Source organism: Canis lupus, chromosome 28, assembly GCF_011100685.1.
Source record: "Canis lupus familiaris isolate Mischka breed German Shepherd chromosome 28, alternate assembly UU_Cfam_GSD_1.0, whole genome shotgun sequence".
NCBI classification, from domain to species: Eukaryota; Metazoa; Chordata; class Mammalia; order Carnivora; family Canidae; genus Canis; species Canis lupus.
The window spans coordinates 18,917,181-18,942,385 of record NC_049249.1 but is presented as its reverse complement, the minus strand read 5'-3'; the positions used below and the strand labels follow the sequence as shown (position 1 = coordinate 18,942,385).

The 25,205-nt window shown below is 39.6% G+C and overlaps 1 protein-coding gene across 1 annotated transcript in view; it reads left to right on the top strand.

The window, feature by feature from the left end:
* The window catches only part of SORCS1 (sortilin related VPS10 domain containing receptor 1), a 499,230-nt gene that overhangs the window by 368,005 nt on the left and 106,020 nt on the right, over positions 1-25,205 (top strand). The window contains 3 exon segments of the mRNA XM_038578743.1: positions 11,382-11,500; positions 13,995-14,084; positions 20,277-20,456. Of these exon segments, the coding sequence (XP_038434671.1) occupies positions 11,382-11,500; positions 13,995-14,084; positions 20,277-20,456 (389 nt within the window).

Here is a 25,205-nt window from a genome sequence, read left to right as displayed (position 1 = left end):
CAACCTCAATTGCAGTCAATCACAGGAATTATTATTGGAAAATTTCAAACATATTTATTGGATGTGGCATTTGTTATTGGCCCCTGCTTTTAACTGAGGACAAATTGACAGGTCCTCATCCTGGAGACAAAGATTTTATTGTTTAGATAGTATGTGTGTGCGTGTGTGTGTGTATCTGTGTGTGTTTATGAATGTGCATGCACTCGGGCATCATATGTACCTAGTACATTAAAACTGCTACCCATTGCATTAAAACTGTAAAAAGGAAACCTTTATCCTATTGATTCACCTAAAACAGGTACATTTGTGTATATGTACATAATGTATGTAGTTAGAAAATGTTGATCAACCGTTGGGTTAAAAGCTTTGTGAAAAGCCATGTCTCATTTTATTTTGGTTCTTTGTACAAACAAAGCTCAGAGACTGACCCATTTGTTGACCTAATACATAACCTTATCTGTGTAGCATGTCTTCTTAAAGAAGGACTTTCACCATAGGGTCTGCAGAGTCCTGAAGGGCCGATGGAGAAGTTAAGAACCTCACTAACTCACTGATATCGTGTCCTACATGTTACATATATGTGATTTTGGGGGAAAAGAATGTAACTTTAATCAGAATTCTTCACATGGCAATTACACAGGGATGCATAGTTCTATATTTATGCGCATCTGTAAATATCATCTTGCAAGAAAACCTGCAGTACCACGTTTGACCTTTATCGCTCCTCCCTTTCACCTCTGAAATGAAAGGCCTAGCCAGTGACATGACTGTTTCCGTACTGGTGGTGATCCATGCTAGCATGGAGAGGGGACAGGGGACAATTACTGAGCTCATTGTCTATTTGCATGAGTAAGTAACCTTGTAACCACTTGCACAAAGACTAATCTCTTTCACTGGGGAAAAACAACCTTGGCCCTTTAACCAACTGTGAAAATGACTGCCCAAAAACTCTTGCTTAAATGAACCACAGACTAGCATTTTGCAAGCTGAAATAAAAATCAAAGGAGATTCACAACTTTATATAACCACCGTCCTGCAAATTCTGATCTTGGGTGAGAACTGCATATCCCGTTCTGCTTCCCATTTTCCAGCGCTCCGGTTAACTTCCATATTGAGTGCAGCCCTGGGCTTGGGGGAGTGTGACTGCATTGCCGAGGGGCTGTGATGGAGACCTCAGTTCTCATCAGGCCTCAATATGTTACCTGTAGGGTGCTTTCAGTTCTTCCTATAAAAATAGATCACTTTTATAACATCAAAAGTAGCAGCGATGCCAGTTAAAAGGATAAGCCATGCTCAGGTGCATCAAGTGAAAAGTCACATCCACTTCCTGACCTCCATTCCCATTTCCCAGAGGTAGTTATGTTTTTTAAAATATTTCTTCTGTATTTTTTCCAAAATTGTTTGGGCTTATCCAGGTGAATATGTATGCATGTACACATATGTACACACTCAGCAAACGTTCATGTTATAAAACTGTTAGGCCAAATTCATTGTTGGTGAACATAACAGCAAATTAAATTTTTTCTATATCAGCACATATAAGTGTGGCCACTTCATGACTGTTCACTACAAAAAACCCCACTGTGCTGTCACCTATGTTCTCGTTAGCCCTTCTCTCATTAATAGACCTGTAAAGGTTTGGCTCTCTCACACAGTGCTAATACATCCATACACATACACACAGATTACTTCTTGGTCTAGGAAGCATTCAAATTTGTGCAGGCAGTGAGCACAAAAGAGCTGAAAAGAGAAATTTTTGAAGGCAAATCCCCGGGTCTGAGAGTGTATGTGATTGAAAATTTTAGTAGACCTTGTTACGTTGTCCTCTGAGATGACTGTAGCATTGCACACTGTCAGTATAAGGATGCTCCTGTTTGCAAGCCATAAATAGTCCAAGACATTATCAAAGATTTTTTTGGCATGACTCATTTGATGAGCAAAGAACTATATCCTTACTGTTTTCATTCGGGTTTACTTAATTGTGAATGACGTTAAGAAATTTTATTTATTTTTCTTGGCTATTTGTATTTCTTTATCAGTGCACCTTCAAAAGATATTAAATCTCTTTCATATTCCAGAGAAGATGAACACTTTGGCATTTCTATACAAATCTAAAAAATATCAAACTGGCTGCTCCCATGCCAGTGAAGGTTCCAACACTAGCCAACCAACTGGCATTATTAGACTCCACATTTCGTGACTCTCATTTACCTTCTTTTCAGTCGGTTTATTTATGAATAGTTTGTGGGGTGGGGCCTGGGCAGAGGCTAGAAGTTTGGGGCAGCTGCAGATTCTGATCACTCTCTACTACTCCCCAACATGCTGAACAAGCACCTTTCCCCTGTCGACTGTCCCTGCAGCCGGCACCTGGCACTCGGCTTTTTTCCCTGGCCATCACGTTCTGACCCCATTTTTCATATTGCAAAAGCCATTTGATTTCAACTATTAGTGATTTCAGCTTGGCCTCTCCTAATTTAGCAGTCTTAAAGACAGCCCTGAAAACCAACCAGAAAAGCATGAAACATGATAATACAGGCCTCCCCACACAGCAATGAAAACCTGACAGGGACATGCAGCCACGGGCTCACCTGGGCAACTTTCAGAGTAGGTTTTTTGCCCTGCATGCTGTGTGCCCAGCCAGCGGTGAGAAGGACTGTGTCCTTTCCTCCCAGGCTGCAGAAGAGAGGACAGAGGTGTGCAAGAGAAATCTGTTATTCCTGGGCCTTCACTCTATGACAGAGATCTGCATTCCTCTGGGGTTTCCAGGATCCCCCAGGACACAGTAGCTCTAGTCCGTATAACATGTGTGGCAATTTCCAAGCATCTGGAAAATTCATCATGCTTCTCACTCCTGCTTTAAAAAAAAAAAAAAAAAGAAAAGAAAAAAGAAGGTGCCCTAAAGATCTTGACACTTATGCATACATTTCCTTCCTTTGTTCTGTATTTTCTTAAGCAACAATGATGCTAGTATCACACATTATTTTCCTATCATCCCTACTCACTAGGTACTTTTCAGCTGTACTACTTATACTGGTTTTTGTTAATAGGCTCTATTGTCATTTTTCTCATCGTAACTTTGAGGAAAACATGGCTTTTAGTGATTAAATGTTCTTGCCATTGCCTCAGGGCTAGAATTTGAAGCCAGGTCTGGTTCACCCCAAAGCTAATCATCATTCCTTCAACGGATATTGTTGGACCTGTGTGCTGTGCCAGGTGTTGTCCTAGACATGAATGAGAGATCGTAGGGAACATTGCAAAGGCCCCACTCCCATGGAGTTTAGCTCGTAGTTAGGGAAGACGTTACATGCGAGTGTATCATGCCAAGTGGTAGTAAGTTCCAGGAAGTAGAACAAAGCAGAGCAAGGGGAGTAGTAATGGAGGTGGAGGGGATGTCAAGGAAGAATCTCTGATAAGGTGGCATTTGATGTTTGAGCCACGTCCCTATGGAAGTAAGGGAGACAGCCTGATGGAATAGCATTCTAGACAGATGGAACAGCACATGCAAATGATACGGAATATTGCCATGCTTGGCATGGGTCAGGGTACAACAAAAAGGTCAGGAATACAGAGAAGCTGGAATATAGAGAGGACAGGTCAGTGTGTCATCTTTTTTTATTCCACCATGAGAGGCAGAAATTGTACCTTATTGGTCTTAGTTCAACATCTACCATGTTCCAAGTATGATGTTTGGTGTTGAGGATGATAAAAATAGAAAGTTATTGGAGCAACTGGGTGGTTCAATGTCTGCCTTTGTCTCAGGTTGTGATCCCTGGGTCCTGGGATCCAGCCCCATGTTGGGCTCCTTGCTCAGTGGGGAGCCTGCTCCTCCATCCAGCCTGTGCTCTCTCTCGCTCACTCTCTCTCAAATGAACAAATAAAATCTTTAAAAACGAAAGTTATTAAGTGAAGAAACAGTGGATTGAACATACCCACCTGCTTCAGAGAAAATCCCTTAAACTGACTCTTTATCCTGAAATTGACCATATAACATGTGAACACATCGAAATAAATACTGTACACCCTTCCCCCAAAAACACCCTGGAAAAATTTCTGTGTTTCTCCCCCATGCACCAAACTGCTTTCATTTCTTCCCTTCCTCTCCCTGTCCTTCCCACTTTTATTCCTGCTTTCTTTCCTACCATTTGCTCCCCACCTCCTACCTATGCCTCCCTCCTGTACCCTCCCCCAATCTCTTCCTGTCTTTGTTAACTCAATTTGGAAAGTTGTTCAAACAAATGTGCTTCTCAGTTCTTCATGGCGCTCAGTATGATCGTCTAGATAACTTTATGTCTGTTCTCAACTTAAACTGAATTTCCAGTGTGGCTCTCTCACAGAACAGACAGGGAGTATTCCCCAAACACATCTTACACCCTCCCCCTCATCCCTCTGTGCTCTCACCACTGTTCTTTCTTTCTGGACTCATCCTTATCACTTACCCTGTCACTGTTCCAATTTTTCCAGGCTTTTCTCAGCTCCTTCATGAAGCCTTCCATGGGTGCTGTACCCCGACACAGGTGCTCTAGAGTGAGTTGTAAAGTGGTCTCTATCCCCAAAAGTACTGTAGGCCAGGAAGGCATACCAGGCCCACAATTCTGTGTGATACAAAATAAAATAGATGCAGTCTATGCAAAAAAAAAAAAAAAAAAAAAAAAAAAAAAAAGCAGTCTATGCAGTCACAGGAGAAGTCCTGGCACAAGGTAGACCATCTGTGGAGAGGTATAAATTTGGGTGTCCCTCACCTGTGAGCTCACAGCACCTGCTCCTTCCTGAAAACAATCATCACACTGCATTGTAGTTGGCAAGTGATGTTTCTGTATTTCTATTATTATGTCCTTCTGTTCTCTCTCGTGTCCCTAATTCCTAATCCTGTGCTTGGCAAAAAATTTAAGATCTCAGACATTTTCCTGTAGTAATCATGGCCTCCTGAATATCAGAAGGCTAACCACAAAAGACAACATTTAGAAAGTTATACAGGACCAGAATCAAGAGATTACATAGAAGAAAGAAATGCTATGATCTCATTATGTCAAAGGAGAACATTTGATCTTAAATTTATCATTTCTACAGAAATTTATTGCACTTAATCTCTTCAGGGGCCACAGCTGGAATTTCAGCTTTGCAGATGTCAATTTCTAACTGGTACATGTCACAGAGGGTTCAAGAACCCTGATGGTAATGAAGCGTATGTGAGCACAAGCATACCGACGCATGCGTGTGTGTGTGCTGGGTGGGAACATTTAATATGAAGGTTCTGAAACAAATAATAGAACAACGTAAAGACCAAAGGAAGATATATATACAGATACATGGGCTTTAAAAACTGCCCTGTTTCAAGGTTGAAAATTAGTGGAGGATGAGGAGAGTTTTAAAGTTCTCGTGACTGCCTACAGAGCTTATGGTTTTGTTTAAAATGAAACTTTTACAATACTAAGGTACGTGAAAGGATTTGGTGCTAAATAAATATTTGTTGAAGGATAGACACAGTGGTAGAGTCCTAGAGATCTATGATGCATTTCTTGCTGTGTCATTTACTAGCATATGAGCTTATACAAATCTCATCCATAAATCTGGAGTTCTTCATCTGTGAAAAGTACCACTTTCTGGATTTTTTTTTACAAAGTTTAAAAGAAAAAAAGCATGCAATCCATTTAGCATGGCTCCTAGCCCAGAGGAGAGGTTGTTCTGGTTATTCTGGAGGTTAATGCTGTTGCTGCTGTCATTGGAGAGATTCTGGGAAGGGAGAGGTCAGTCTGAGCCTCAGGAAAAACTCTGCAGAAGAAAGCCCAGGAAGTATTTGGACAGGGTGGCAGGCAAGGAAAGGGCAATTCAAACCAGAGTAACCATCTGAATGCACATAGGGTGTCAGCCAGGAATGAACGTGCTGTTTAGAAATAGCAGACACCCTGACACCCTGAAGATACAGACTCACCAACCACATCACAGAGGTTTGTTGGTTGGGGCAGAGGTGGGAAGCAGACAGGTTTCAATGGGGTATAGTATAAAGACCTGTCAGATGGTAAAGTAATGTCTGATTCTTAACATCCTTTTTGAGTTCTAAAGTTCTAATAACCCTTATTACATGGAGAAAAAAATCAGAAGCCTAACTTGGTAAGTGGCCTTCTCTGAGTCACATGGTGTGGTGGAGATAGACCTAGGACCCGAATGTCACTACCAACAGAGGGGCATACTTGCAAAGTGGTATGGGCACTGCTGGCTGGCCCTGTGTGCTGGGCACCCTGCACATCCCTGGGTCCTCCCCATAGCCCTCCTTATGTTCCGGTTCTGCCTACTGACTGTGACCTCACACCATTGGCTATTAATTATGCTAGGAGAATATTTTTTTCATGGTGTTTTTAAAAAAATTACTTTAGAAGTCTTTGACCCAAACCAAACATTGATGAAGAAATATACTGAGTCAGATGGAAGCGTCTGGGAGCGCTTTGCAGTCTTTTCCCATGAGACACAGTGGGCAGTACTGCTGATCAAAGAGCCTGCGCTTCAGTAGCAGCCAGAGCTGCCGTTACTGGAGCACTGACTAACCCAGCCCTGGACTCCGTGGGTTTCAGGATTTCAGTCTCCTGTTGTCACAACTGCTTGCAGGATGCCTCGCACCTGTTCCCATTTTACAGATCAGCCTTCACAGACCTGTAGTGACTGCTTAGGTTTACCAAGCTAGCAGGCCTTGAACCTGCATTTAAAGCCCTGTCCCTCTGCTCAAAGCCTAGCCTTTGAACGGCAGCCTTACCCTAGATCACAGATTTTGCAGGGGTGGGAGCTGCCTTACGCCAAGCAGCAGCTGTTGCACAGAGAGAGAATGCCTGGGAAGAGCAGCACAGGGCCCTAATTACCTATGGCAAGGAAAACATCTGTGTGGGAAAAGTAATGAAATTAATTCTAGAGTCTAGCAGTTGCATGCATTAATTGACGTTAATTAATGCCAAATTACAAGATACTTCCTATGGAATCGCATCATACACTCACTAGAATTGAATATGGAAAGAGTTCATCATACTTAATGCTATTACAGCAAGCCCCAAGGGGCCTAAGAGTGATTGGTCCCTCATTATGAAGTGCAGCCAATTTCTTTCTATTTCCATTAGAAGGAGAAAGAGAACAAACCAGGAGCTCTTTACCAGGGACAGGCAGCTCAAAATTGTGCATTTCCCCTTCAGCTTGCAAATTTCACTTTGAGCCACTCTAAGCAAGAAATGGTTTTAAGACCTCTTTCTGAGGCTTTCCTTGTGTCATCCAGCTGAACCTTCTGTATTTTTTTTTGCCTAAAAACAGGCTCATTGCACATATTGCTCATGGTGCTCCACTTCAATATGAGTCATGGTGAGTGGAGGAAGATAAAAAGTCGATGAGTTAGAGATGATTCTCTAATTCTTGTGAAACTGATCTCACAAGCCCGCTGTAGACCAAGCCCCCTCCAGGCTCTGGCTGAGAGATGCTGACCAGGGATTTGCACACAGGTTGTCTCCCTCTCTCACAGCACTGCGTGTAGACTATGGTTGACATCTCATATATATCTTTTATTCATTTTTCCAGTGCAAACATACATATGTAGATATCTATATATACAACTTTCACAAAATCAGGTTGATACGCACATATTTTGGTAACCTACTTTTTAAAAACTTTTATTTTGGAATAAGTTTAGGTAAACAGAAAAGTTACCATGACAGTACAGCTTTACCTAGCTTCTCCTAATGTTTACATCTTGAACAATTAAAATCTGTTTTTTAAAACTAAGAAATTAACACTCATACAATATTAATTGTTAACCTATTTTTACTATGTGAAATATATTAAGCACTTCCCTAAATACCAGTATGCTCTTTAATAGCAAACTGTGCATGTTCTGAAGTTTTCAAAAATCATTCCTCCACTTTTGGCCATTCACTTTTATTTCTTTATTATAAATAACACTAATGAATATTGAAATAGCTAAATCTTTTTCCTTGGGTAGAATTTTCAGAAATGAACATGAGGTCAAAATATACCATTTTCAAGGATCTTGATCCATATTCCCAAATTACTCCACAAAAAAATATAAATTCGCTGATCTTTTTTTTTTTTTTTTTGGTATCTAGGTATATGCATTGATACTTACTAGATCAAAGACAAAATATAATTAATAAAAATTGACCCTAACTCACTGACATTTTTCACACAACATAGAGTAGTAGAAATAAAAGGCTTGGGGCCAACCAAGTTTGAAATCCATTATGCCATTTCTATAAATCATAATCCATTTAAGCTTCATTCTCTTTATCTAAAAAATTAGTCGATATATTTATGTACTGTGAAGATTAAATGTATGAAAGAAAGGTGAACATGCTTCAGAGTACCTGGTACATATATGCTCAACAAATGTTAGTTTCCCCATTCTTTTATTGTCTTCCCAAATCCCTTAGATTCATAATTTCTGAATAGTTGAGTTATATAAAGTGGATCTTTGTATTTTCCATCTTATGCTTCTTCAAGAACCTTTGAAAAGGAGGTTAAAGTCTTAAGAAAGAAACTCTTAGACTCCATTACAAATAAAATAAGCACTGTGTATTTATTAGGAAGTCTTCATTAGGTGGCAGTCTAAGAAATCCTGATTGGAAGTTGTATTTGTAATTTGAAGACCAAGACCTCTTAATCAAGAACCTTTGATTCAGTTTGGTTAATCATTGTTTTTATTCATTATCTCACATAAAACGCACAGAGAAAGAGCAGCTCTGGGCTCAGTACAATCAGTAACTCAGTGTCATCAGGAAATAGGTCCTTTTCATCTCTTTGCAATCTCATTATGTAAGCTCAACTATAAGATTGGCTCCTCTCTATAAAAAGAAGGCTAGAGCAGTCCTTAGCATCACATTGGGTGCAGTGTCTAGAGAGGCAGAAGAGAGTCTTCTCCTGCAGCTCTTGGTCCCTCCCCTTTAACCCCTTAAAAGACCTCCCTCCCTCTCTTATTTACTACAACAAGATTTTAATGCCCTTCCCTGAAATAACCAGTGGCAAGGGCAGTTGGAAGACCTTGAATGGGTTGAATGGGTGTAGACCTAAAAGGATTAATCTTTGCATATGAGCACTTGCCAGTCACACAGAAGGAAGGACAGGCCAACAAATCCAGTACTAGCTTTTCCATCAAAGAGGCTGGGAGCAATGGATATTGGGCAGGTCACCAATGAAACATAACTGATACAGAAACATAACTGGAGTACTCAAATCCAATTTAACTAGCCTTTTAAAGGACTTACTATGGCCCCCAAACTGATCTAATCATTGTGAAATGAATAGGAATATTACCACTATTGATAACAACTAACATTTGTACACATTTGAGTTTCAGAACATTTAGCATATACATTAATTCAGTTAATTCTTAGAGCCAAACTATAAGAAAGTTGACATTAACTGGCATCTCCATTTAATGGATGAGGGTGGCAAGACAGGAAGATGAGATTATTTCTTTTGAACTATACAGCTAGTAAGTGACCAACCCAGAACTCAAGCCAAGGTCTCCCAGCTGCCAGTGTCCATTGTTTCTGTGACCCCAAGCTGCCTTTAGAAAAATGGAAGTCTATTAAAAGTTGTAGAAGGATCTGATGGAGTGTGAAATTGTGAGGTAATGATTTTGTGTGCTATAGTGATAGGGAAGGACTGAATCACAGAAGTTGTCTTCAAGGAGAAAGATCTTGAGTTATGCCCAAAAATAAAACTATAAGAATGTTTGAAAACAGAGGTAAGTAAGAGTGAGTACATGGCTCTTCTTTAGTTTACCTCTGGAGATGGTTTCACTGGGACTAGACATCTTAAAGTATTTCAGAGCCATCCCATCCCCACAGATGGCAGTGGGATGAAGAAATATTGTAGGTAAAGCTCTCCTCTAGTCTCCTAAGACCTTACAGCAGTCATTGGTCAGATGGAGCAAATGTGCATACTGCTCCCTAGTGGTCCTCCTTCTAGAATGTAGGTTTACCCAAGTTCCTTAGGTAAAGATGGTCCGGGAAATTTCCCCAAGGGAAGTCATTTGTGAATCCTTGTATCCAATGCAATACTATTGCCTACCCCATTTCATGTAAGTCTTCATCTCCTGATTTCCTTTAATTTGGAAGAGTGGATTTCTGTATATATCGTGATGTCCTAAAATCAAACTCATCCATTCATTCAGCATCAAAAAAAAAAAAAAGAGTAAACAGCTTTATTTTTCATTCAAAATATGTATTTCAATCAAGAGGCACAATCCAATGAGTATTTACTTATTGACCCATTACTGTCTTCAAGGAGATTATATTCTAATGGAGAAAGACAGAAATAAATAAGGAGGAGATAATTTTATATTGTGATAAGTTCCATGAAGGGAATTAATAAAATGGTATGTGGTAGTAATTAATAAAATACTAATCATGGAAGACCCTCAAAAGTAATAGTGGGCTGAAATCTAGAACTTTCTTTGTGAGCAACCTGGAGACAAGCATTTCAGACAGAGGGAGTACAAATAAAAAGTCTCTTACGTAGTAGGAAGTCTGGCACCATTTCCAAACATAGAGGAGGCCAGATTAGAAGAATCACAGATAGAAGAAGAGATTGGCATGTGGAGAAATTGGAGTGGTGGTCCTGTAAGGTTTGAATTTATTTTAAATGCAATGAGGCAAAAGGAGTTTTAAGTAAAGAAGTGACAGCTAGACAGGTCAGAATAGTTGTAGTCGAAAAACCAAGGTAGCCTCCCTGATACAATGTACTTCCACCAATAGATATCAAATCTACATAAGAGTTATTATAACTGATAGCTTACCATCTGCAGTCGAGTCTCAGGTGGCATTCAGGGTCTTAGTCTACTCATCTGTAAAAAGAGAACAGAGTTTTGGGGTCAGGAATCTCCTCTCTATTCTGTCTCGCTTGCAATTATTAATAGAAGAAAAGCCTTTATCTTATATGGAATCTTCCTGTTTATAACAGTGCATTTCTTTCATGAGATGACTGGGTGATTACATGTATGTCCATGTTTTCCTGCCTGTTGGTCAAAGGTCAGAGTGTGGAAGAAGAGCCTACAAATGCAAAATAATAATCACAAAAATCACAAGTATTAATGCCAGTTTTTAAAAAATGTTTTCATTTAGGTTTGGGAGGGGAGAATTAATTAATGAGAATTTAGTATTCCAAGATGGCAAGATATGGTGGAGGCACTGGGGCATGGTGGTGATGGTGTTGCTAGAAAGTGAGTAAAATAATAATGACACTACTTTTAACAATAATAATGGTAAGAATAATACATTTAAAGAATGTGGGGTTGGTTTAAAGACTTGGAGATGACAAGGGAAATGGAAAATGTCCACTCCGAGTCCAATACTGGGTGTATACATCCCCCCTACCCATTTTTTTTTTTTCAGATTCACAGTACCTAACTTGCCGAATGCAGAACTGCACAGAGGCCAACAGAAATAAGCCTTTCCCAGGCTACATTGACCCAGACTCTTTGATTGTCCAGGATGATTACGTGTTTGTTCAGGTATGAAAGATCCACTTCTGCTGATTGTCTCAGACATTTCTCTTTCCTGCTTTGGTCCCTAATGCAGCCTCCTTTGCCTGCTTACACCCCTTACGAGTAAAAAAAAAAAAAAAAAAAAAAGAGGAAAAAAAATCATCTCTTTGACAAAAGGAACATTACTGAGTGTCAAAGCTTCTATGCTCACAGAATACTAATTAGCTCCTTTGGGCAACGTCTGGAGGACTTTATCAACACGGGGTCATGGAAACACTGCGAATGGTCCGGAGGTTGTCTCAGAATGATGCACACTTCTGTTCACCCCCTCCTCTGCCTTCATGGGACTGAGCGGATGCATCAGTCTCTTCCTATCAGAACAGTCAACCAATCAGCCTGTTCCCCAATACTCACCTTAAAAATAGAGAAATAGATGGGAACAGGAAGCTGTGGGGTAGCTGGAGGTGGTGGGAGGCAGAGGCGAGGTGGAGAGTAATCAGCCATTATTGTCATGCTCTGACTGTGATTAGGATAAGAAATAGAGGAGATGAGATGTACTCAGGTGGTGGCTTTTTCACCCCTGAAGAGAGTGGGAAACCTTTTGAGGTTGAGTGGTTAGAAGAGACAGGGAGCAAGAATGCTTTGCTTCTTTTCAGCATTTAAGGAAAATTCTAGGTTTGTTTGGATAATGCTTCAGTTATTAGTTAAGTTTGGACAGACTTCACTTATTGCTTCCCATAATAAGAGTAACAAAAGTACAATTGCTAAATAGTTTATATAGTTTGTATATTTATATATATATTTACTTATCTATATATTTATACACATGTGCACTATATATACACACACAATTTCAATATGATTGAGACATATTCTAAACACTATTCTATTTATTTGGACAAGAAATCATAATTCAGAATATTCAGTCTCATGTTTTGAGGAAGCAGATGTTCAAAATGCCCAACGTCAGCTTATGTTCTCTTAAAATGTTTCACAAATGATTATACAGACCCATACACACACATATTTCAATTTTCTTTAGGGAAATGAATAATGAGTACTCTGATAACTTCAGCACCCAATTATCAAGTGACATTAAAATGGAAGCACGTTTTGCTTCTATCTATAATTCATTTTTCTATCACTGTTTCTCCCAGGAACCTTTTCTGTTTTCTAATAATGGTTTATAATCCACATATATGACTTACAAATGGGAATCAATTCTGCAATGAGAGTGTCATATGTTTTCTACCCATGCCACTGTGAATGTGGTCCTGTAACCCATCACAGAGACTAGGAGGTTATCTGACCCCATATCGGTGAATATGATAACTTCTGGTCACCTTTTTGTGAATCTGACGGACATTCGCCCAGAACATTTATTGACACAATCTAAGTATGTGAACTCTGGCTGATACTCTAACTCCAGATACTTACATGGATTAAGAATAGCTACACCAACCCATAGAAATAGATAGTAGATAGGGATTGGGAAGTGGAGAGATGTGGGCAAAGGAGACAAATTTCTAGCTATTAGATGAATAACTTCTGGGGATCTGATGTAAAGCATAGTGACTATAATTAACAGCACTGTATTATATATTTGACAGTTGTTAAGATGGTAGATTTTAAATGTTATCACCATGCACAAAATATCATATTAAATGAGGAGAAAGAGGTGTTAACTAAGTTTATGGTGATAAGCATTTTGCAGTATGTATGTGTATCAAATCATATGTACATCTTAAAACAAATATATGTGAATAATATCTCAATGAAGCTGGAAAAAAAAAGTGGCTACAAAGAGGAGAGGTTGGCAGTGCAGCCCTTGACACTACCTGCACTAAACAGTGCTCATGTTGAGATGGAGACCACACTCCTTCTTGCCCTCCCTGGCACCCACGGGGTTTGTTGGGCTATATGTGCTGGGCAGACTTGGAGGAGGTGGCTCACAGCTCTCCTCTGGGAGATAGAGCTCTTATAATGATTGTGGACCACGATCCTGGCTGGCTTTCCATCTAATGTGTCAGCTGCAGTGCCGTGTCTGAGACATACTTATGGTCATTAGTGTGACTGCATCAAATGGCATTCAATGTTCAGAGATGAGAGGCTCCAGCTCTGGGCCATTTCCTTCCTATATGGCATGGGGACCTGTTTGCACGTCCATAGTCTTGGGCTAGACAGCTAGAGACTTCTGATGGACATTAAGTTAATATCATCTGAGGCTTATATCATTAAAAAAGAAGAAGAAAAAGAAAAGACACTGAAAATATTGCCTGGCTTCTGAGCCACAGTGCAAACTGAAGAATTAAATTTTCATGTTATGGGTTTAGCTTGGGCCTCAGACCAACTCACATACACTGTATGAGTTGTTTTTGAATGGAACTCTAGTTCTTTACACTTGTCCACAATAGTCATGCACACTGTTGGGTTGGCAGCTAGCCCCTGCCATTCACGGCTGTTTTTTCTATGGCCTGTAACTGTTAGAGTAGCTCCTCTTACTTTTGTGTTTATCATCCAGCTGACATCAGGAGGACGGCCACATTACTACGTGTCCTACCGAAGGAATGCGTTTGCCCAAATGAAGCTGCCCAAATATGCTTTGCCTAAGGTATGACCTAAATGGATTTCTTCATTTCCATATTTTCTCCAATTCCCATATTCTTGCCTTCACCCCTTTCCCAAGGACCCTTTCAGTTTCTCATAATCATTTATCTCTTCTCATCTCCTATGACTATTTTTCAGCTTCTCTCTCTCTCTCTCTCTCTCTCTCTCTCTCTAATTCTTGCTATAGATGCGTCTGAATAGATTAACTGATTTGCTTTTACTTTTCAGTAGTAAATATTTTCAAGTAGAAGGTATGGGTATTCTAGCAAGGCAGAAAATAGGCTTTGGATACACATTATATCAGTAAAACAGGTGTAATACATTTCTATTTCATTTTATTGTTGTTAATTATTGAGAGGTGGTGCATCTATGTGGCATCCAACTTTTGCCTTTTCTCTCAATAGGATTTATGAGACTCTTTGACTTAGTTCTGAGGCACAGCTAATTTTTTGGATTTCCCCAAAGACCTACTCCTTTGAAAATAATGACAGACGAAAGTTAAAGACCCTCTCAACTGCTGACATCCCTGGGCTGTCTTTCCAGAAACACTGAAGAACTGCGTTAATACGGAGCGCCACCTAGTGGAGGTCAAACTGACTTGGTAGCTCAAAGCTGTGTATTTGTGGTCTGAAATAGTTAATATATTGTGCCTTATCTTAGAACAAGGGAGGTATATATGGCTGTAGGAGAGGGACAGTGTAGGTTTAAATATAGCTGTAGCTCAGCTTTGAAATCTTTGGGTTGGACAGAGAACATAGAGAACTTTTTTTTTTTTTTTGATTGAATGTTCATGACTCCTTATCTTGTGTATTTATCCATAACTTCGTAGTATGCTGTCCTGGACCAACACCAGCTAGCTGCCTGAAAATCATGTGATAGATATAAAACAAGGGCTTCACAGGTCTCCTCTTCCAGGAGAGCCAATGGTCACCAGTTGCTCTGGCCTCGCCAGGCAGAGTTCTCTTTCTTGGCCATCACTCTGCCCCTAAGCCTAGCAGTAGTAAGGTGGGCTGAGATGCCAGCTCATTCGAAATAGTAGCACACATTAAATTGCACTGTTGACTCCAAAGGAGGATATCCATGATAGCAGTTACTATTTTCAGCCACTAAGAGACTAATGACAGTGGCAATTGCCCAGAACTATATGTCTGTGATTGTATACATTTAAATGCTCCCTGCTCTTGATTCAGTTTAAAATGTTTTCCAAAAAGACAAGCACTTACAACTTTGGAGTTGTGCCTTAGATGATAATTGGGTAAAGTCCATATGTAAAGCTAAATTTGAGTGTTGTTAAAATTACCCTGGATAATCTTTTAGGAAGGTCCATGAGGGACATGATCATGCCTTCTCAGTAAGTCCAACAGAGCCATTTTGGGTCCCCGCCCCCCTCTTGAGTGCTGAAATAAATTGCTATTACTTTGATTGATCAGTAAATGCAGTAGTTTAGCTTGCAAGATTTATACCTTTAAAAACAAGAATTAAAGTCAATGCAGGGAGATGCTCTTGCTCAAGAGGCGTGTGGGAATTGAGACCCAATCAGGAAGCAGCAGATCTGAGTCACTCTTCTTGTGCTCTCTCTCCTGGGAATATACTCTTTGTGTGGAATAAGTCCCAGCTAAACCAAATGCTGTTCATAGCCTAACTGAGGCTAACACTCAAGTCTCCTGAGCTCCTAAACTGGCATCCTTTGTATTATACTTTTCTTCTCTTGAAATAAATTAATAGCTTAATTAAGATAGCAGATCCCCCCCCCCCCACACACACACACACACAAATTTTGATATACTGCAGGGCCGTCAAAAAGTCCCATGGACATAAGGAGCCCTGGAAATGGCCATTTAAAACCAAAGAAACATCTTTGGATCTGTTGCTAGAGTGTTAGGAAACACATACTTTGCATTGCTTGTTCATAACCATCACACAGATCACTGTGTACACTTGCCCTCAGTGACATCCAGCCAGTCTGGAAGAAAAAGTTGTACTTTGAGCCTGAATCTGCTGTCTGTCCCCTCCCCTTTCTATACCAGATGAGCATCCTCCATTACTAGTCTCATCCCAGGTATGAGGGTAGAATGCAATGATTAATTTCACTTCTCCCCAGAAAAATAGGAGCCAGTAGAGCAAATGAATGTATTATGTGATCCAAGCAAGTGTTTATTATTTAAGGCAATGAGATGCCTTATTACAATGCCATTACACCATCAAAGAATAGCCCCAGCTTGGGTGGAGTGATCTGCCAGAAAAGTGCCTGTACTTCCATGGCCTTCTATCAAAGCCAGGGCTGCCTTAGCTGGAAAGCTTCGTGCCCACCAAAGGAATTAAGACAAACCACAGTTTCATCTTCAAATTTTCTGTAATCATTCACTGCCATTGTATCAACTCTTGAAAGACCATGGTTACCTTGAGCTGTGTTAAAAAATAATAATAATAATGATAATGATAATATGGTACCAGGGGGATGGGGAGACTTTAATGCCGCTGCTGCTGTTAAAAGCATGAGGCCCCCCAGACTGGGAGTCCTGGTGACAGTTTCCTTCCCTTACCTTATTTGGAGCTTGTTCTGAGCTACTCAAGGGAGATGAATGAGGCAATACATATGAAAGTGCTTTGAGCATTTTGGAGGACAGATACTCTATAAAAGCAAGGTAATATTATTATCAGTATGGATCTAGTTGTCTATGTGGTGGGGGATCGATGGGAACAGGGGCGTGGGTGGTGCAGAGGCTGACAGCAGGAGGCCCAGATTCCAGCCCTGCATCTGTCGCTAACCTGCTTTGAAGCCTTAGACTGGCTTATCAATTTCTCTTTCTCTGTTTTTTGTCTGTTTGTTGTTTTAGTTTTTATATTTTTAAATTAAAGTAAACATTACTCTGAATATAATATCCTTGGAGATGCCTCACAAAAATTTGGTTCTATGATCAAATAAGCTTAAGAAAAAAATAAACTCCATTCTATGTCCCTTGCCTCAAGAGTATCTGTAGGTCACTGGTGTCAAAAGCTCTAGGATGTCCTGTGAGCAAGAAAACTATATAATTCAGCATTAATCAAAGCTTTTTACAAAGGGATCCATTAAAAAAAAAGTCTATTAGAATCCATCAATGCTGGTGTCCTATGGAACAGATTTTGGAAAGCACTCAAGTAAAAGATTCCAAAGGTCACTTCTCATTTTAAAATTTTGTGTCTTAGTAAAAATATTCAACATAAAGTGTCACTCTGTGTAGAAAGAGCATATGTTCCTGATGGAGAAGAATGTAGACAAGAAGAAGAAAGAAAGATGACATTTAAACATGTCAGATCTTTCAATTAAGATATCTGAGACCAACATTTTTTAAGTCTCTACAATGTAATTAGATTATATGGAGAGAGAGATCTGATCTTGGCCCTTATCTAGAAATGGCCATTTGAATCTGCTATTGTTACTCAACTAGTTCTCTAAGTGACCTTGAAGCCCTGTGTTTTGGTTCCAAAACTACAAAATAAAGATTTATATGAGTTGGGATAATATAGTTGATGCACTCTTGTCCCTAGCATTTATTAAGATATCTGTGGTGACCTGGACTTCAAAGGTTCACCAGTGCACAAACTCATTCCAAAGGCACAGAGGTGAGCAATAGGTATGTTGTCCATGGTCTGTGGGGGGCCAGATCTGTGCTTAAATATTTTAACTTGAATTCAGGGAAGATACTGCATCCTACTGGTGGGGGAATGTGAATTGAAAGCAGTTATTTGAGGATTTTAAATGCCAGAATAAGGATTTGGGTCTTTGTCCTTTAGGAAGTGGGGACCCATAGAAAGTTTGGCCCTCAGTTGTTGAATGGCCCTTGGGCTAATTTCTATAGCTAACTCCCTCTGTTAGAAAGAAGCAAAATACTTGCATGAACTATTTCTTATTAGGTATACTAGCCAGTCCCCCAACATGTGCAGTGAACAGAAAGGCCATATGACTCTTGCTTAATCAACAAAGTAGATTTAAGGGCTTATGTAACTGAAAATAAGTAGCATGGATGGAACAGATACTCTGTGCCAGGCACTATTATAATGCTAATCACTTACACCTAGTAAGTGATTTAATCCTCACAACTCCATGGAGGGCATACTGCTATCCGTTTTGCAGGTAGAAATTCTGAGGCACAGAGTTTAGTTCACATAGCTATGTTGCAGAGGTAGTTTGACTTCAAGGTCCATTCTTTTAACCATTGTGTTCTACTGTTCTCTCTAACTGAAAGGTTTACAGGTGCAGCAGGCTTCTTAGTTGTCCACAATCAAAGATCCAAAAGCATTCACAGAATGTGACCTATCTCCCTTTTGAGCCTATTTTCTTCAGGACTGGTTTCATCCCTTGCCTCCCCTGCCTCCCCTCCAAGATGTGTCTCCATCAGATCTAGACTTTTTTTTTTTTTAACTTATTGATAATACTGGTATCATTCTAGAATTATGTCTTCTTGACTTTATGTTGCATACCCAACACTGATCCAACCAGTGTGGTCAAGGATATTGAATATCCTGAATGCTAGGCCAACAAGCTTTTCTGGTGCTGAGGATAGAAAAAAGTAGCAAAGACTAAGTACAGGGAGGAAATTTGTCTGAGAGTCATAAGGGTGTTTTTCAAAGAACATCAACTACCATTATTAGAAGAAATGGAAATAGACATTTGGCTGATATAAGCAATGGCCAACTTCCATACCAAACATAAGTTTACATTATTGATCCACATTGAATTAATGGGAAGGATTCATTTTTGGCCTCCCGCTCTGTATTCTTTTTATAAAATCATTACCAAACACTAAAGTATGGCACATAAGACCCAAGTAGGGGTGAGGAATATAAAACTCTTTGGATAAAGACTTCTTCCTTCTGGGATCATAGAAGTTCACTGTGATCATGGTAAAGGAGGAAAAGACTTGTTCCTCTGTGTTTAGAGCAGGTTCCAACCTGAATTGCTGACTGTTTGGTTGAGAGAACACGGACATGTATTACAATGAGAAATTTAGGTTAGAAGTTAGGTAGAACTTTCTAGCACTGAAATTCTTGCCAAAGAAGATTGAAAGATCTCCTGAAGCTTTTCAAGGGTGGAGGATGATCCATCTGGGAAGATTTGAGTACTAAAGCTACACATGGGCTAAGAATCTTTCCTTATTGCTCTTCTTTCTTTGTGTTTACATGTAATTCTGTTGTATGTTTTGATTTGATTTCTGGTTTTTGAAAGTTATACCAGTGTCTACTGCCTTGAGCAAAGGCAGTAGACGGCTGCCAAAGCATTTGCACAGAAGACAACAAGCCTTGGTCTGTGTTATCCTCCCCGCCAGACATCCACTTCTCTGGAGTTTTGATGGGGAAGAAAGGATTTGGACTCATCCCCTGCCTCCTCCACTCCCCCACGCCTGCTCACTGCCTCCACGTTACCTTTGCCTTGTTTTTATCTCCAGGACTACCAGAGTCTGAAAGCAGGCTACTTTTTCCCTCTCTCACTTAAGGTTTCCTGCTAAACTTCTCAGAGTAAAGGTTTAGATAAACCACTAAGTCCTTGAACACTTATTGACCTGAAAGATTAGTGCTTTGGGGTTCTCAAGTGTTTTCCTCAAGGGCTTCTGGGAGGTGCTAAGCCTGGGGGAATGGTTTGGAAACTTTAATGTGCATATGAATTACACAAAGATTGTATTTAAATGTAGATTTTTGATTCAATAAGTGAGGCCTGAGATTGTGTATCTGACAAGCTTGCAGGTGATGCCCACATTGGTGGCCCAGGGACCACACTGAGAGATGCAGGACTTGTTGTTTTTCTCTCTCTCTTTCTCCAACTTTTCCTCATTTCTGCCCCACATAAGCTTTCTGAACATGTACCATGTTTGTGCCTGGCAAGAATATCAGGATGACTGATTCTCCAAAGTCATGCACACTTGAAAGTATTCTTCAGTTATCTAATGAGGTAACTAAATAATAAGTGAGTTACCAAGCATCTCTCTGCCCTATTTTCTCATGATCTTACTGCCTAACCCTACATATAACAAAGGAAATATATGATTAACACTTTCCTTATTAATTATTATTTCACAAATATGCAAAAGGAAAATTTTCACCTTCCATGACAGTGCCTAAGAGCCTAGTCTGGTATTCTTCACGAGATTCTGCTCTCTTTGGACATATGCCATGTTAATGTACGAACCTCATCATCCTTTTCACTTCTCTTTGTCCTCAGGACATGCATGTCATCAGCACAGATGAGAATCAAGTGTTTGCAGCGGTTCAAGAATGGAACCAGAATGACACATACAACCTCTATATCTCAGACACCCGTGGGGTCTATTTCACGCTGGCCTTGGAGAATGTTCAGAGCAGCAGAGGTCCAGAGGGCAACATCATGATCGACCTCTATGAGGTATGTCACGAAGTGTGTGTGGTCCTGAGCCACTGCAATGTCTGGGCCAGCAGGTGAAGTCCTGCCTTTGGCCATTGCCTCCGTCATTTTAAGTCCAATTCCTTATGTGGCCTGATTTCATTTGGGGGAGGCGAGGATTCGTAGAACATTTTTATTGGTTAAGTTACAATCCACACATCACCTCTGGGAGGCATCCTTTTTTGATGAAATCCACAGGCCATGATGTCTCGGGACCTGGAGAGAGTGGGCAAACAGGGTGTCATAGTGTGAGCAAAGGGCCAGTGAGCATGAGGGAGACATCTTTGCATTGCACTAGAAGATGCTCCCATTGGACCTTTCTTTTCTTCTTCTTCTTCTTCTTCTTCTTCTTCTTCTTCTTCTTCTTCTTCTTCTTCTTCTTCTTCTTCTTTTTTTTTTTTTAGGGAATTTAACTTGTCTATCACTTAATGTTCTCACATAATTATTTTCCTAAGCCATTGGACCTTTCTAACCTGATAACTTTCACTGATTAATTATCATCTCCTCAGATGGCCAGTGAGTGAGAGCAAAGTGTTAGGTCTTTCTCTCCTAAATGGGAAGGGGGGAGGCAGAGACAAAAAACCAACTTCCCTAAAACAACTATGGACCTTTGTTTCTCAAAATGACCAGGATACAAAATAAAATCATTTATGTTAGAACGGTTAGCTTTCATAACAAATGCCATTTAAAGCACAGCTAGGGAGAAAGAAAGCTGCTGTTTGAGGATGGATTTTAGCCATTTGTCAGTCTTATCTTGCACTCTGAAGGATTTTAATGGGTTATAATGAGCCATTACAAAATGTATTCAGAATTTGGGAAATGTACTCATTTACTTATATCCTATCTGGAAAAAAAAACATCTAAAACCGATTCAAATATGTACAGTCCTAATGATGCTATCTTTTGGTTGATTATAAGTTCATAAAGTCAGGAAGTTGTTTATATAACTAGAAGCAAGGGAATTATATTGAAGAAAGGAACCAATTTCATTTAATAATTTAAACCTATCATTGTAATTCCATTTAATGTTATCAACTCCCCCTTTCTCCTTTAGGAGCTCTTGGGGATTATCTTCTAGTATCTAAACTTCTTTGTATATATAAAGTTATATTAACAAACTTATATGCTCCATTCAAAGCCCAAACTAGCATTAGACATAGTCTGTCTGTATATATTTAGAAAAATCTACTGCAAACTTTTTTACACATTCACAAGGTTTTTCCACTCTTTTTCTGTCCAGGTTCTAGATAAATATAGTAGTATCATATATCTCAGCCTCAAACTGAACATGTATTCTGGAAAACATTTACATATTCTGGTGATTTAGTTTCAAATTTATGTTGGATAAAATTGTGATTTACAGTATAAATTTTGGAGTCAGGCTGCCTGGATTTAAATCCTTGCTACACCAGATGTATGTATTCTAGAGACAAAGCCAAGAATTTCCAAGCCTCAGTTTCCTTGTTTAAAATATGGAGCTATACATGGTATCTACTTGATAGAATTTCTGAGGATTACTTAAGTTAATCTTCTTACCGTATGTATTATGAACAGTGCCAGAAACGCATCAACGCTCAACAAATTATAGATAGCATAATTAATATTATATTCCAATGAGGTTAAGCCCCAATATAATGTTCTATTCTTATAGTCTTAAAATCTACCCACATTGTTTAAATATCCAACACACTTCCAATATTTTGGATCTCTGTTTCTTCCTGTATTGCACTTAGCATGGCCATAGGACATCGTTTAATGCCAACTAGTCATCTTGTTATAAACAAGTGTAAATTGCCATGCTTCTTTCCTCATTTGTAAATGTCATACAAACATTTAAATTTTAAGCATTCTGTTGAAATTCCATGTGTTTTTGCGCCATATCCCAGCACTTAGAATGGAAATATCTTGCTTCAAGAGTCTGATAAGTCAAAGCAGCTGCCCCAGATCAATCACCTGGTTTGCTACCTTGGCCTTGACTCTGTCCTTGTTCTCCCAAAAACATTTTCTGATTTTCAGGTTGCATTTTTCCTTTTGAGAATAACTTCCCCCCTCTTTTCAAGTTATTGTGGAAGAGTTTTTTGGGAGATAAACTTTGTTTTCTGCCAAAACAAAGACCATTCTAATTAGTCCCTTGATGATAAAAGAGATCACATATTTGGACAGGAACGATTTTGCAATGTTCTGTTATATACACCTGTTTCCATGAATGGTTTTCTGAATTCAGACATTGCTAACAGGTATGGAATGAAAAGAGGAAAAAGGGTGACTTCTGGACATGGCAAATCATTCCTTGGTTAATCCTTGTGTTTTTCCTTTTATGTCTCTCTTGCAGTTGAGTATCTGTAGGGAAACTGTTGGCTCCTATTATCATCACTATAAGCAGTGGTGTGACTGCATTATGTAAAGGTGTTCTGCATCCCAGGACCCCGGAAGAAGAGTCTTTGGTTTTATTAGCCTGACAGTTCGCAGCAACTTGAATTGAAATTGATGTGATCAGAACGGCGGTGCCGTATCTGCTGATTACCTAGATAGAAAGAGTATTGGCTGACATGGAACCTGGCACAAATGTTCCTTAAATCTGATTGTTCTGGCTAGCAGGAAGCTGAAAGCCATCCAGCATGAATTTCCCAGTAGAATTGCAATGAATGATGAGTGCTTAGAGATAAATGAAAAGTAAGAAAATCCATAAATGAATTAATAAGGAGCATAGATGAGCAACATATGAGGTAGGAGTGACAAAGATAGAATATATGGAGTGCACGTCTGCTCATATTTAGGGGTGACTGAGGGGAGTGGTGTGAATTCTTTGCTTGTATGCTTCTGCATGCCAATTACCTGTCATTCCTGTGCATTCTTTAAGCTGTTGTGGTAGAGGCAGACTGTGTAATATAATGCATAATGGTGTGAGTCTGTGTATCAAAGATATGTATTGTTGATGAGTCTTTGTGGGAAATCCAAAGGAAGCAGATTTCTCATTAAATTCAGTAATTTTGTTCACATCACACTTTGGAACTTTACAACAAATATGGCTCTCTCTGCCCTAGAAGTACTTGTATGTATGTAATAACATAGGGAATGTTGGGGACAAAGTGTTGAGTGACCATCTTACATGGTTTAATTATTGAAATACCAGAGTATTTTGTTCAGTGTCATTTGGTCACTGAACATGGACCACATTGAAAGAGTTCAGAAATGTGAGCCAAGAAAGGTGGCCGGCCAAAGAGCGAAAATGCTGGATAGTGATTTTTGTTGATGAGAGATTATAATAATATATAAAATTGTGGATGCCAGTATGTGCTAGACATTGTGTAAAGAGCCTTCCATAATTATCTCATTCAATCCTATAATAACTTTATGATACTGGGACTCTAATTACTTCCACTTTAAACATAAGTAAATGGACTCAGAAAATGTTACCATTTTTTTCAAGATTATAAAGCTAGTAAGTAGCAGATTTAGTATCTAAATATTAGAGTATGGGGATCCCTGGGTGGCGCAGCAGTTTAGTGCCTGCCTTTGGCCCAGGGCGCGATCCTGGAGACCCGGGATCGAATCCCACGTCAGGCTCCCAGTGCATGGAGCCTGCTTCTCCCTCTGCCTACGTCTCTGCCTCTCTCTCTCTCTCTTTCTGTGTGTGTGTTTGTGTGTGTAACTATCATAAATAATAATAAATAAATGAATGAATGAATGAATGAATGAATGAATGAATGAATAAATAAATAAATAAATAAATAAATAAATAAATAAATACTAGAGTATGCAAACTCTTAACAACAAACTATTGGTGTCTCTGGAAAGATTTGGGCTTGTATTTGATTGTGGTCCAGTAATAGCCCTAAGACTGAAGGCCATTGAAGGACAGGATAAATAGTATTAGACTTTACCAAAAGTAGAAGAAACCAGACAAGAAAAAGAAAACAGTCTTGGCAAAAAGCCAACATAAACATAATCCACAAATGATAGTTCTGGACCTATTCACCACCTTCTGACCCAAGTCCTAAGTCTGCATTTACAGCTAAATTCAGGCAGTGCTATCATTGTGCCTCCCAATTTTGTCTGGTGGATGTGTTTTCATAAGAGAAGCCTAGAAACAAGCATCCTAAAATTCTGTCATTCCTGAATAGCACAAATGCTCCAATGGCATCACATGGGATGGGTAACAGAAGACAGCACGCCTGATGGTAGCCAGAGAAAAGGAGACAATGATGAGTGTGTCTGAGACGTGTGATTCCTAGTGTTTTTGTCTGGTGTGGATGATGAGAGGGGGTCTGACAGCTTTGGACAATATCCTCCCTCCTCTGGGAAGGGAATATTAATTAATGATGATGAAGAGCACTTTGGCTTAATGGACAATGACAGTTCACCCCAGCCAAGTGGAAAGGGTTGTGTTGGGAGTGAAGCCACTTGGCTAGGAAAATTCGGAATGCACAGAATGTGCACATACATGAATAAGCACAGTGGGCATCATGGAAGACATAACCAATGAGCAGTGCATGTTTAGTTACACACATCGTGTCTTCCGCATGTTATGAGTTCCCCCTCTTTAAAAGATAAAGCTCAACAGTTATGATGATCTACTTACACCTTGATTTCTTGGGGGAAGGTGCCTCTTACAATCCCACCATAGGAGGTAGAGAAGAAAAATGCTCTCCATTCCAGGGCATGTTTCTTATAGGATGTAGAATGTACCATCGCATTACATTTAAGTTTATTCTCTCTGTAGGAGAGGAA